We start from the raw sequence: 14,071 nt of genomic DNA, 5'->3' as shown, positions 1-14,071 counted from the left end.
CACGTCCACCGGGTGGGAGCTGGGAGCTCTGAGGATCCTGTGTCGTCTCAGATGAGCAGAGCTGGCCACCAGGATCTGGGGTTTAGAGGCGGGGCTTGAGGGAGCTTCTGGAGGGAAGCCCAGAGAGGCCCGTCCACCAACCTCTTCTGCCTCAGGCTCCAGGTGACTCACCGGGGCCTGGAACAGGGTCCACGTCTTTTATTTGACATTTGGGAAACAGAGCAGAACGTCAAATTAAAAACCCCCACTGGGCCCCCAAAGTCTGGTCCTCAGGGGGGCAGAGCTGGGTCCCAGAAGATGCAGGCACAAAGCCGCTCAGAAACCTGGCGTTTTTCCAGGCGGGAGCCCCTGGGATTGGGGTCAGTGATGTGCAGGACCCGCCCCTCGGCAAAGCACTGGGTATGTTTCAGCATTAAACTCCATCAGCTGCTTCCTGTTTTGGGGATAGCTACAAACGCGCCCCCTTGCCGTCCCAGGTCCAGAAGCATTTGACATTTCTGCCGAGGCCAAGACCCTCACATTCGAAAACTGTGGGATGTGTCAACCGAATGTCACGGAGAAGCCGGCTACAGGGCCAGCAGGGGGGCCTGGAGAGGGGGCCCCTCAACTTTTGTTCATGTCCATAGAAACAGAGACTCTTAGGATTGGAGGGGACACTGAGGACCACTTTCTGTAAGCACCGTCCGGCCTTTTCTTAAATACCTCTGCAGACGGGGAACTCACTACCTGTAGAAGCCACCTGACTGGTGTTTGGGCCGCATTAGAAAAGCCTGTCTTTCGTCCAAGGGAAATTTGCCTCCTCCGAACGCAGGTGGCTGTAGCATCCAGTCCTCTGGGGCGTATTTTCCCGGGTGACCTCTGAAACACTCAGACACACGTCCGACACCCTGCATCTCCCTTTTCCTTGCTCTGTGTTTCTGGGATGAACCTGTTTCAGAGCCGGCTTCTTAGTCTCTGCTCTTGGTGGGAGCCCCAGCCCCGTGTTGGGGGGATCGGAGAAGTGGGAGCAGCTCACTTCCTTAGTAGGAGGTGCTGATGGGTTTGCCCTGTGGCGTGGCATCCGCGTCCAGGGGATTTGAGAATGTTCTAGATCGAGCGGGGGAGGGTGTGGTTTTGTGACGGAAGGACGGGGATGATAGTGGCAGCTCTCGTTTGTGCTGTGGGCTCCGATACTCCAGAAGGAGGTGGGTGTCACCAGAGATGAAGGGGCCAGTTGGAGGAAAAGTCATGGGGCCAAAGGTGCCCAGGGCGCGTCCCCGCCGGGGGCACTGAGCTTCCGGGCCATATGCGCAGGGTTGTGGGGCCGTTCTGGGCGGAAAGGCACAAGAATGAATTCCAGACCCGGCCGGGAGGCCGGTGGGCATCTGTGGCTCCAACCCGGGCCAGGCGACAAGCAAGAGAAAGGTCTTAAATCGGAACTTAGGGCAGAGGGAGGGGGCTCTGAGGTCTCCAAAGACACATGGGCCACGCCCTGTGCTTCTCTTCCCTCCCGGCTGTGAGGTCGGGAACGTGGGAAGATGGAGGGCTGAGAACCAGGTCCTCATCCAGAACGCACGGCTACTGCATCGTTAAAAAAAAAAAAAGGTTTTCGAGCGGCCCAAAAGGATGCTGGGTTTCAGAGATGGGAGGAGGGGGCAGGACCCCTCTGAAGACTGGGATTCGGGACGAGGCGGGGATGGGATCCAGGGCCAGAGGGCATCCGATAGAGGCTTCTCGGCATCTGGAATTTTCTTTTGTCGTCTTCGCTGTACGCTCATCACCTCAGGACATGCTGGAGAGGGAAAAACACAGGCCGAGTTATTAATATTGTTTTTAAAGGAAGTGGAAAATGCTGTTTCGTGTGTGTGGGATCTAAAAGAAGGATCTAATCCGGCTTTGGTGCGCCCTCAGAAGCAAAGCAGCACCTGCCCTTCATGGTCTGCCACCTGCTACCCAGCTTGGAGGCGTGGTTCTGAAGGGGATGCTCTTGGTACCCCAGTAGAACAGACCTCGGGGCTGGTGCCTTCAGTGAGACTGAGGGAAGCTTCAAGCCATCCACACCCCCATGTATCCATCCATCCATCCATCCACCCCTCCATCTACCTACCTGCCTACCCATCCATCCATCCATCCATCCATCCACCCACCCTTCCATCTACCTACCTGCCTACCCACCCATCCATCCACCCATCCATCCGTGAATCCCTCCATCTATGTCCCTCCCTCCCTCCATCTACCCATTTCTCCATCTACCTATCCACCTACCCACCCATCCATCCCTCCATCCACCCATCCACCCACCTACCCACCCCATCCATCCACATACTCATCTACCCAACCACCCACCTGTCTGTCCATCCATCTAGCCATCAATCCTTATAATTCTCTCTTTTGTGTCTTTAATAATTTTAAACATGTTTATCATCTCTATCGGGGGTCTACTTCTGCTGTCTGTTGTGTCTGCTGACTCTCTCACGGTGGATGATTTCCTTGTGTGTTGTGTGTCTGTGGATGTGGACTCATCTCTGGAAGGTGTGGATTGAGATGGTCTTTTCAAAAATGCATTGAGGACTTGCTTCCACTCAGTGTCCCCAGAGCAGTACTGGCCATAAGCCCATTTTTGGCGTTTATTTCTCAGCTTGGGCCTTCCTGTGTCACATGGGTAGTTATCAGGGCATGCATCTGGGCCATTGGTCCAGGCTGCAGACTCGTAGGTGAGTGTGTGGTCCAGAATTAACCCTGCACATTCCAAAGGAAGGCCTGGCTCTTGCCCAGCTCCTGGGCGGCTACCTGTGAGCCCCAGGAATGTCCTGCCTGATTAGAGTGTCTTTGTTTACCTAGGACCTTGAGTCTTGTCAGATAGTTGGTGCTAACAACGTGATTTAGGGTGGGGGATATCAGCTTGACCTCTGGAGGGGCTGGAGACGGAGGTGGGCAGTCAGCCGTGGTATGTGACTGACCCCAGGAAATACCGTGGACACTGAGGCTTGAGTGAGTGTCCCCAGTTGGTTGCACTTCCTGTGGGCTGCCCGCATGGTCTCTGGGGAAGCTGAGGGCCACCCTGTCGCTGCTTTTCACCTGTATTGGTCCTTCCACTGCGGTAAACCATAACCACGAGCATAGTAGCTGGGCTGAGTTCTGCGAGTTCTTCTGGCGAACCACTGAACCCCAGGGTGGTCTTTGGGACCCCCGACATATAAGGAAAGAGGCTTTTCCCACATCCAGAACCAGGCAGAAACACTGAGACGGGCTGAGGGCAGAAGGTACACCCTTTGACTGAGTTATATACCCCGGGCTTCTGGGGGTCCGGACCCGGGCGGGCATCTCAGGCAGAGCCACCACGTTGCTTAGCTCTGGGGCCTCACGTCGAGGGCACCCCCTGGAGTCATACAAAGGCAGGATGCCTGGCCACAGCAGAGGCCCTGTTGTCATGGTAACCACTGACTCTCAGACTCCCTGGTGCAGTCCCCTCAACCCCACCAACGATAAGCCATGGGGCGCTCGTCCGGGGTGGGCTCCGATTAGAACATTTCAAAGAGAAGGCTCCAAGGTCGCCCGCTGCCTACCCACCTCGTTTCCTGATCTTCTGTCACCAGAGCAGACCTGTGGGAGAGGGACGGGGTCTTAGGATTATTCGCCTCTTTGGGGAGCCTTGGCATTTGGCCGTGAGTCCTACAAGGGCTCACATAGCTCTGTCTTCATCCAGTACAAAGCAAGTGTCGGCGTGTCTCTGCTACGTAACAGACGAGTCAGGACAGGGAGTCATAAGGAGACCGGTCGGGCCCTGCACTAAGGCCACAAATGTTACTCGGGGCTCACCAGGTCCAAGGAGGCCAAACCCAGCCGCGGGGACTGGCACAGAGGTCACCTGCTAGGACCTTCATCTGAGAGCAAAACTTGGTCTCACAGTGGCGTCAGCTGCTGGTGGTCCCTGTGCGTAGCCTGGGCTGGACACAGGGAGGAGGAGGGGACAGGCCCAAGATGGAGCCACTGCCCATGGGGAACTCAATAGCAGGGGAGGGGAGATGTGACATAGGTCCGAGGCAGGAGGCAGACCCGCGGGGACTTCCAGGTGAGGGAGGGGGCCAAGCCATGCTCTGTGTGTCCCCATGCCCCACGGTGAGGCTCTGAGATATCTGCTGGACTTAAAAGAAGGAGGGGGAGGGAGGCACGGGCCTTCCTTCTGGGGTAATGGAATGTTCCAGAACTAGAGAGAGGGGCCAAAGTGGCGCATGCACTGGATGCCACTGACTCGTGCACTTTGAGGTGGCTCACTGCATGTCGTGTGGGTTTCACCGCAGTTAAAAAAGTGAGTGAAGGAAAATCCCGAGAAGGGCCTGGAGGCACGCTGTCCCCAGAGCTCTCACCCACGGGTGCCGAGCTCTGTGTCCACGCTGTCCAGTACGGGAGCCCCGAGCCCCGGAAAGTGGCACACGCGACCGTGACTGTGAATTCATTTAAATTCGAATAGCAGGCTCTGCGAGTGGCCCCCGTGAGGGACAGCTCAGGGTGGAGGGAGAGCCGCCGGATCCGAGATCCAAGCGGTCATGGTGAGGTAGACGCCATGCTGGCTGGTTCAGGCCGGCGTTTGCATTTCAACATCCTGACAACATCGGGATCGCGAAAACACGGTAACGCTGTCGTCACCTTGCCCAGACACTCCGGTGGCCTCGGCGGCCCCGGTGGGTGTCGACTGTCTCCGTGGTCACCCGTGTATTTACCTGTCCTCCACTGGCGCTGCCTCTGGCTTCTCTTCTGACCTGGGCAGGACGAACTCCGGCTGCGGCCTCGCACTGGGGACAGAGAGAGGTGAGTGGGGGTGACCAGCCGGGCTGGACCAAGGGGCTCTCTGGCCTGGGTCCGCCATGCTGCCCCCAAGAAGTGCTGGGCCCCGGAGGGCGGGGAGAAGTCAACACCCAGGGGTTGGTGAAGATGAGGCCACCGTGGGGAAGGGGCCGTGAGTGGGGACAGGGAGGAAGGGCCCTGAGCCATTCCTTCCGAGCATTCCCCTCAGCTTATCGCCAGGGAGGCGCTCACCCCCGCCCGTGTTCCGTGGGTGCTGTCACCCCTCTGCTATAGTGCCAGGGTGGGCCCCTGCTTATGTTTTCTGTCTCTACTATCGATCAGAGAAGGGGAGGGCCAGAGAGAGCGAGAGAGAGGGAGAGGGAGAGGGAGGGAAGGAAGGAAGGAGAGAAGAAAAAGAAAAAAGAAAGACAGCATCCCTTCACGCCCAGGGGGACGGCCGCTACCATAAAAACGGAAAGCAGCACGTGACGGTGAGGATGTGCAGAAGCCGGTGGGAACGGAAAGCGTGGCCGCTGTGGAAATCAGCGTGATCCCACTCATCGGAGGTCAGACCCACAGGGACAGGAAGCAGACGTTGGAGCCAGGGCCTGGGGCGGGGCAGGAGGGTGGGCCCTTCGTGGGGACAGGGTGTCGGTTTGGGAAGACGAGGAAGTTCTGGACAGGACGGTGGCGCAGCAATGTGAACATACCTAATGCCACGGAGCCGTACACTTAAAAATGGTTAAGATGGTGCATTTCACGTTATGTGAATTGTACTACAAGTAAATTTTTTTTTAAAAAAAGAGGCAGGATGGAAGGAAAGAGGCAAGGGAGGAAGGGAGGAAGGAGGAGGAAGGAGAGCTGGGAGGAGCCAGGAAAACCTCCCGAATGGCATGGGGTGGTGGGGGGAGCCCTGTGCCCTCCAGCCTCGCCTCCCCGTGCACCACCCTCTGTCATGACTAAATGATGCCTATGAAGCCACCACACTTCTGCACATCATGTGTCGCATCTGCAGACGTCTCCTCCGCGTCCCCAGGACCCACGTTCCTCACCGGGCAATGTGTCCCTCTCCTTTGCCAAATAAAGAACCTTCGAGACCATGACTCTTAGTCGCCTCTGTGTCACCGGATTCGAGCACAGGGCCAGGCGATGATACAGGCTTTCAACTCTCTGGAAGCCCCAACTCTTTCAGGCTTGCTGTGTGGCCTCGGGCAGGTGCCTTGCCCTGTCTGAGCCTCGGATTCTTGGGCCTTGAGAGGCCGTAGGGAATCCTGGGCCTGCCTAGCTCTCGGGGGTGGGGATATGTGAAAGTATGCAGGCGACAGGATAAGGGCTCCATCACCGGGTGGGACCGGATAGTTGTGAAGGTCTGCGAGCGTCTCTCAGGGCTGTGACACTATTGAGAAACGAGCCCCGAAGGCATTAAAGGGGCGTGCCTGGGTCTGTTGGGGGTACATGCGGAGCTCTGTTCCCTCTATAAAGGGAGAACTTGATATCATCACGATGGCCGTGAGCCCACTGTCCTCGCCGAGTGGGCTACACTGTTCCCGGTTTTTCACAATAGCCCCCGAGGTCATCGTGAACTTTCTATTTGCCTGATGTCATTCCGTGACTAAGTGGGGGAACCTGGATTCGAAGCCGGGTCTGACTCCCAGCCCTTGAGAGAGGAGCAGGGCCTTGAGCCACGTGCGAGTGTGCCACTGGTCCCCGCTGAGCGGAAGCCACCTGCCGCCACCCACACGCACGCGGGCCCAGCCGGGCGCCAGCCCCTAGGCAGCGCTGGCTCAGCCACTCTGCACGGACCTCTCCCTCCTGGCCTTGAGCCTTTCCTCTTCATACCTGCAAGAGAGAGAGAACAGCATGTCAGACGCAGCCCTTCTCTGCCCGCGGGCAAACTGTCTGGGGGGGTTCCCTTTCCTAGGGGACAGAGACACGACCCCACTGTCATCTCGGAACATACACCAGGCTTTAGGGCAGAAAGTACAGCAGGGCTGATGGTCTGCTGGCCCTTCTGTGTGTCCCGCAGCCGCTTTGCAAACCCCCCGGGGCAAGGAGTACGGCTCGCTTTTATAAATAAAGTTTTATTAGCACACGCCACACCCATCCGTTGTCAGATCATCTGTGGTTGCTTTCAAGCTCCAACTGAATTGAGCTGGTGCGACCCAGACTGGCCTGCAACGCTGAAAATGTGCACTTTCCGGTCCTTTGCAGAAATAACTTCGCTTTGGTGGAGGGGTATGGAAACCAGGTCCCCTCAATGGTCAGGTCGCTTCGTAATGGCGCCGTTAACCAGTGAGTCAGGCCAAACCTGTCTGCTGGGTTGCATTTCTGCCAAATGATGGAGCGCACCCGGGGGCATTGGGATTGGGGGAGGGGGTGCTCACAGGGCGTGGGACACTTACTGGAGCACGACGTCTGGGATCTGCACGTGCTCCATGGGGATGAGCTGCTCCAGATCCTCCAAGCTGTGCACATACTGGATCTTGTTGATGAACTTGACGCTGGCAGAGAGAGAAGGCCGGGAGGTTGCCCAAGGGCCAGGAGGAACCATGGAAGACAGGGACACACACACATCCAGTCCCAGGATGCTCGAGCAACTTGGCTCAGAGCTCCCTCCCCGCCCAGTACCAGCCTCCACCCCTTGCCCCCAGTGGGCGGGGACGGAGCAGAGCCAGGGGTCACCCCTCGCAAGAGGAGAAGAGTCCTGAGCCACGCGTCTGACCTTGGTCCCCGCTAAGCTGAGGCCCCTGTTGAAAGGAGACAGAAAGGCTAGAGATTCAGCTAGACTCTGGCTGTCTCGCCGTCTTCCCTAAGTATTTCTCCCCTGCGTAAATTTTTCCAAGGATGCCTTCCTGGCACTCTCGTCCCTGCCGTCACTGCCTGGGACAACGCCGGTAGTCATTTGGGCACAAGAAAGGCACACGTGGGACTGCTGATTCACTCTCCATTCTTTTGGGATGAATGGCTTCTTCCTGCCCAAACATGTGCTCAGGCTGTCTGGTCCCGCACGAAGGTTTGTCATCGGCATCTTGCTTTGAACTCATGGTTATTTAAAAAAAAAAAAAAAAATTAGGTAAACCTAATTTCGGTGACATGTAAAATAAACTTATTCAAGGGAAAATTAATTTTCTTAACGATGAAGAATTTAAGGCCAAGAGAAGATTGTAACAGTCCCATAAGTAAGAAAATAACCAAGAGTTAAAAAAAGGTTAAGACAGCAAAACAATAAGCCGGTTACTCAGCAGAGGCCAGTGGTAACTGGTCAGGAAATGACAATCACAAAGCAGCCATGCGTACCGAAATGAACAACTCCAACTGCTTCCGTGCAGTTCAAAAAAAAAAAATTTTTTTTTTTAAGGAAAAAAATGATTCTCAGAGCACGAGGTCTCCTCCAGGTGGCGAGACAGAGGGTAAGGGGTGAACAGGCAGGAAGCGAACCTCAGACAGACAGCAGGTGTCATGTCCCCACCTGCCTCACTGGGGCTGTCCGCTCGGTACCTGAATATCTCCAGGTCCAGAGGGCTTTGAGGGCGGACAGATAGGATCTGTCGCAAAGGTTTTTTGTGGTGCCCAGGGCCGACACCTGCTGCTCTGAGCGCCGGTCTATAAATACAGGTGACGATCACATCCTGATGACAATGTGGTGACACTCACCACACCCACTGTTGGAACTGATACCAGCATCTCCAGTGTGATAACACCCCATCCGCCTGTGAGCTGAGATTTCAGTTCCATATTGGTGCTGGGGGGTCCTGGCTGGGGGATCCCAGTCCGGGGTGAGGCACGTTCCCACCGAGGCACGTCTGCACCGTTTAGGCCAGCACGGGACGCACAGGGGTTTCCCCGGGGTCACGACCTGGAACCTCAGGACTGGATTGCAGCTCAGAATCTCTCTCCGCTTTTCTCGGTGTTTAAATGGAGAAGCTCGCTTTTCTCCCCTCTCCCCTTCTTTTTTCTTCGAAAGCTCAAAACGAGACCCTCACACTTCACCGCGGGTAAAGCAACCCAGAGCGAGATGATGACCTGCATCGAACAGCGAGATGGCGAGGGCAGCTGTGGTTCGGTCGGGCCGAAGCGTGTTCGCCGCTTTGCTCGGCAGGTTCATCCCGAGCACCGGATCGTTCTCCTGGTTCCACTCATCTTCGGGGTCCTTGACCGCAGAGCGTCCGAAGTCACCTCCTCGCAAATCATTCCCGCCGTGAACATCTCTCGAGGCAAAGTGTGGCCCCCTGTCTTCAACTCGTCACGGATTCTTAACGGGGAATGTGGAAAGGAAGGATCTTGATTCAACCTGGCGTCTGGGATGGTATTAAATTAAATGCACATGCGATGCCCGCGTGATTGGCAAGGGTGGCTCACGTGCCTGATTCTGTGCTCCTTGATCGTGTTTCCCGGTGCCTCCGGAGCATGCCCCCACGATGAGCCGAGCAGGCTCGGAGCGCCCCACCTCTGCCCCCCACGAAGAAGGAACTGGCTGCAGATGCTGGCGGGAGCTCACCCCGAAGGCTTGTCTTGCCTGGTAAGAGTATCTGGGGTTACCCGGGGCCGTGAGCCCTGTCAGGCAGTCTACACTGACGCTGGGATTTGTGGTGGTGGCGGGGGGGGGTCTTGGGCCACCAGTCACATCACTTTGACTCTGGAGAGGCTGGAGACCGAGTCTGTTAGTTTGGCCACATGCTCTGTTTCCGGGTGGCTGACTGAGATCATGCAAATGACGCCAGACACCAAGCAGACCTACGTGTTGTCACACGTCCTTGTTGCGAGAACTGAGGGGCCAGCCAGAAGCTCGCGTGTGGCGTCTCCCAGACTCCCGCACGCACCCTTCTCCTTTGCCGAGTTTAATCTTCATGGTTTCGCTGTGATAAACTGTGACCGTGAATATAACAGATTTCTGAGTTGTGTGAGTTTGTGTGTCGGCTTATTGAATTATTGACCAGCGTTTAGGTAGGTCAGACCCTCTTGGCACCCTAATGTCCCCGCCACACACGCTCCTGAGTGAATGGATCTGGCTCCCTTTGGGGAGAGCGTGGCGGGCTAGCGGCCTTACTGTGTGGCTCTGGTTGAGTTCCTTGGTTTTCCTGAGCCTCGGTTTCCTCATCCATGAAATGGGCACGATCACACTCGTCTCTCAGGGTCGTGGTTGCAAACGTGAAAAGGTGCCCAACATTCGCTATGGCTGGTTGTCACTGTTTTCCACGTGTTTGCCGCTGAATAATAATAACACCTATGATTTCAAACCGTTTAAAGCGATAATACGCATTCGGCATAGAGAAGCCGGAAAGTACAGATAACATGAGAAATGACCTCTGGCCACCACGTGGGTATCCGGACACAGGACACAGGCGGCACGCTCACCTGATAAAAGGGCGGGAGATGGCCAGCACCGTGCGGATGAACCAGGATGGGTGGACGATGATCAGGGACTTGAGGTTTTTCCGTAGTCTGCGGGGGCGGGGGAGACAGAGGAAGCAAGATGGGCTCAGGGCACAAGCCTTGGAGAGGGGGCGCTAACGGGCGTCACCTCCTGCGCTCCCTGTGGCCCGTGATCTTTCAGGGAGGACGTGGAGCCTCCGTGGGGCGGAGTTTGCGGTGGCAGAGAGGCCGCCCAGTCCTGGCTCTCGCTTAAATCAGTCTGAGCTCCACCACCACTGATTCCTGACAGATTTTCGGGGCGCCCTGGTTCTGACCACCTGCGTGGTCGTGTTGAATTGCACCCCCCCCTCCCGGTTCATATGTTGGAAATCCTAACCCCAAAGAACTCAGAATGGGACACGATTTGGAAAACAGGGTCATTGCAGGTGTGACGAGTTAAGGCGAGGTCGTCCTGGAGCAGGGTGCGTCCCCAGTCCAAGATGAGTGGTGTCCCGATGAAGGGAAATGGGACCCAGACACGCACAGGGAGCTGCCACGTGGCGATGCTGGCAGAGATTGAGGTGATGCGTCTGCAAGCCAAGGATGGCCAGTGACCATCGGAAGCTGTGACAGACGTGGACCAGCGTCTCCCTGGGAAGGAACTGACCCTGCCGACAGCTCATCGCCCCGGCCCCTCGCGCCCCGAGGCGGTCCCCAGCCCACCCACCTCCTGTCAATCATCTGGTAACACTTCTTCAGCCAGCCAATGCCAGGCATCCTCCGCCGGGGGGTGGCGCCGTTCAGGTACACGATCATGTAATCCTCCGCCACCAGGAGCTCTAAACTGCTGATGACGTACCTGGTCACGGGGTGCAGAGGACGGGAGACCCGGTGAGAGGATGCCTGGTGTTGAAAGACCCAGGGCCTGGGACTGAACACCTGTGGCACCTGCCTGTCCCCGGCCATGGCAGCTGCACCTCTTGGGATTAGTGGAGATCTCAAGGGAGGTCGTGCATATAAACACCTGACACATAGTAGGTGCTCGGTGAAGGAGCAACCACTACGAGCATCACACCCACTGACACGAATCTGGGTGGGGGGCTGGGTGAGTGCTCCTGGATGGCCGACAACACCTGAACAGGTACAACGATGATGATGACTGCCCGGTGGACAAGCAGGGGGCTCGGGGCCAGGTGTGCAGGCAGCCCAACCCTTCTCGGGTGCCAGGCAGAGCCCCCCACCCCGAGTGGTTCTCGCGGCTCGGTCCAGCCCGCTGGCCGGGACTCTCGGAGCTGACGGCAGCGGGGACACGGCGGGCGGGCGGGCCACTCACAGGAAGAGGTGCTCCATGATGTAGTGGTAGTCGGGAGAGCTGCTGTCTGGGAGGAAGCAGGCGGCAAAGACGATGATGGCGTTGAGGCCTTCGCCGTAGTAGCCTGGGGAGACGCGGCCAGGGTGTGACCAGGCAGACGGCAGACCCTCCCTGAGCACGGAACTCCAAGCCACCCCGTGGCCCTAACCTGTCTCCGCCTTTAGCGGGGCATGCCGGCCAGCCCCGTAGGCACCCGCCGCGGGCACCCAGCGTGTCCCTGCCTCGCCCCATGCAAGTTTCACCCCCACCCGCCCACGCGGAGAACAGGGCTCCACGATCCCCGTGGCTCAGATGAAGAGACCGAGGTTCAGGGAGGGCCACTGATTGGGCTGCAGCTGGCGCCGGGAGGGGCCGGGGCTGCGGTCTCACCTCCGTGGGTCACCACCCTCATGTAGGGCCGGATCATGTGCAGGTCGATCCGGTGTTCTTGTTCTCCGATGATCACCGTCCGCCACAGCCGCCCGTTGGCGGCACTGCCGCCCTCGGCCGCACCGTCCCCAAACAGGTCCGCGCTGTCCCCAGGCATGTTCTTGGCAGCGGCCACAGGGGTGTCATCTGGAAGCGGGCGGGGGTGAGCAGAAGGTGAGCTGACGTCTGGTCCCGCCTCCTGAGGTCTCCCCCTCGGGCTCCGTCTGCTGCTGAGGCCGCAGAGCCCGCGTGGCTCCCCCTGGTCGCGGGCCAGACCACCTGTCCTACGCTGGGGCCGCTGGGGAAAATGGGGCCCAAAGGGCCCAAACCGCGTTTCTGCTCGGGGCAGGCATCGGGCGGTCCCCTGGGTAGTGCTCCTTCCCGCCAACGACGTGCTGTGTGGCCCTGCGTCCATTCTCCCTCTCTCTGGGCCGCTCGGGCTTCTTAGTCAGTCCCAAGATGCCCACGTTCCCACCTTCTGTCCTGCGGTCTCCCCGCCTCGGGGAATGGCTCGGCCACATTCCCAGCCGCTCAGGGCCCCGAACCCGGGCGTTGCTGTCGACTCCTTCTCAGCTCTATGTTCCACGCCCGCCCGGCAGGTCCTGTGGCTCTGCTTCCCTCCCCACGGCCACCGCCGCCGCAGCCTTCCTGACCCGTGTTCTCGCCTCGGGATGTCAGCTCAGATGACACCCACTCGGCGAGGCCTGTCCTGACCACCCTTCGAAAGGAGCCCCACGCCCCCGTCCCCCCAGCTCGAGGTGTCTCACCCTGAGCACCATGACATTTGGGGCTGGATCATTCTCTGCGGGGGGGCTGTCCTGGGCACTGTGGGGTGTGGCGCAGCATTCCCGTCATGACAACCACAGATGTCCCTAGACATCACTAAGCGTCCCCTGAGGGAGGGCACAGAACCCAGCTCAGGTGAGCCTGCCTGCCCTCTGCCATCGCCTCAGCTGATTTTCTCAGGGCACCGATGACCGGCAGCAATGATCCGTGCACATTTGCTTCACGATCTGGCATTTGTCTCTGCCTACCCTGCGTGCAGTGGGCACCATCAACTCCTGACATAGTCCCTCCACGTCCCCACGCCTCAGTCCAGACCCTCTCCCAAGCAGATGCTCCACAAACGCTTGTGAAATCAGCTGGAGTCACTTCCTTTCGATTTCAGTCACCTTCAAGAACCTGACGAAAGCCACGTTTGCCGTAAATATTCACAAGTTTACAAAGAAAACGTGCGTGGAGTCGCAGGGCCGAGTGGGCCCCCATGGGGCGGTTCCATGAGCTTGCAGGATAGCAGGATGGCTCCAGCCAGCTGGCCGGGAAGCCCCGGGAGCGCCGAGCCCCGCCAGGGGCCGCGAGCAAAGCGGGGGCTCACCTTCCCACTCCAGCTCATTCCCATTCCCGAGGAACTCCAGCGAGTCTGTCTCGTCGGGGGTCTCGATATCGTCCACGTTGATGTCCAGGTCATCAGGGGTGTCCAGGAAGTCGTCAGACAGCAGGGAGCCCTCGCTCTGATCCAGAGAAATGTTGATCTCGGGGGCGACCAGCGTCTTGCGCTTACGATGGGCTCCGTTGAAGTTCAACGTGTTGGGAGGGGCTGCAGGGAAACAGGAAAAGAAAAAAACTAAACAAAAACGGGTGCTTTTTCTTTCTTCTTCCTCCTCTCCACCTCCCACCCTGGTGGGGCCCGCACCCCACTGTGCGGTAGGCTCACTACCCATATTTATTTAGTAGAGGAGAAACTGAAGGCACAGAGAGGCTGAGCCACCAGCCCAAGGACAGACACACAGCACCGCCGCCACGCCGACCTCGTGGCGACGCCTGCGTCCATTCTCCCAGCGCCTTGGAGAGGAACAACCCGCTCCCCGACATCCCTCCCGCGAGGCACAGCCTCTGACATTTCTACGGGGACAGTCCCGGGCAGAAGCGAGACCCGGGAACGGCGCGCTCGTTTTCACACGCAGGCGAACTTACAGGACGTGTCTTCCGCGGCGTTGCCCAGGGAGTCCATCCCCGTCTCTTCCGGGACTGGCCTGCGGACCCGGCCAGGAGCGGACACCAGCCACCAGACACCGCGAATCCAGCCGCCGGAGTGTGGAGTTCGGACACAACAACGACAAAACCGGTTTAGTTCTGGGGACTCGTTGGGAAAAAAACACATCTGGTCATTAGCAC

General features: G+C 58.2%; 1 protein-coding gene across 1 annotated transcript in view; it reads right to left on the bottom strand.

Annotated features, from left to right (window-relative positions):
- Positions 1-1,063: 1,063 nt before the first annotated feature.
- Positions 1,064-14,071, bottom strand: part of ATCAY (ATCAY, caytaxin) — a 21,837-nt gene continuing 8,829 nt past the window's right edge. The window contains exons 2-12 of the mRNA XM_023524284.1: positions 13,871-13,929; positions 13,272-13,493; positions 11,858-12,043; positions 11,450-11,552; positions 10,844-10,975; positions 10,120-10,206; positions 7,167-7,265; positions 6,568-6,603; positions 4,701-4,772; positions 3,550-3,582; positions 1,064-1,771 (exon numbers count right to left, since the gene is read on the bottom strand). Of these exons, the coding sequence (XP_023380052.1) occupies positions 1,762-1,771; positions 3,550-3,582; positions 4,701-4,772; positions 6,568-6,603; positions 7,167-7,265; positions 10,120-10,206; positions 10,844-10,975; positions 11,450-11,552; positions 11,858-12,043; positions 13,272-13,493; positions 13,871-13,929 (1,039 nt within the window). The 3' untranslated portion in view covers positions 1,064-1,761. The remainder of the gene's footprint in view (positions 1,772-3,549; positions 3,583-4,700; positions 4,773-6,567; positions 6,604-7,166; positions 7,266-10,119; positions 10,207-10,843; positions 10,976-11,449; positions 11,553-11,857; positions 12,044-13,271; positions 13,494-13,870; positions 13,930-14,071) is intronic.

This window comes from Pteropus vampyrus, unplaced genomic scaffold, assembly GCF_000151845.1.
Source record: "Pteropus vampyrus isolate Shadow unplaced genomic scaffold, Pvam_2.0 Scaffold459, whole genome shotgun sequence".
Lineage (NCBI taxonomy): Eukaryota > Metazoa > Chordata > Mammalia > Chiroptera > Pteropodidae > Pteropus > Pteropus vampyrus.
The sequence above is the reverse complement of the archived record's forward strand: the minus strand, read 5'-3'. Positions and strand labels throughout refer to the sequence as shown.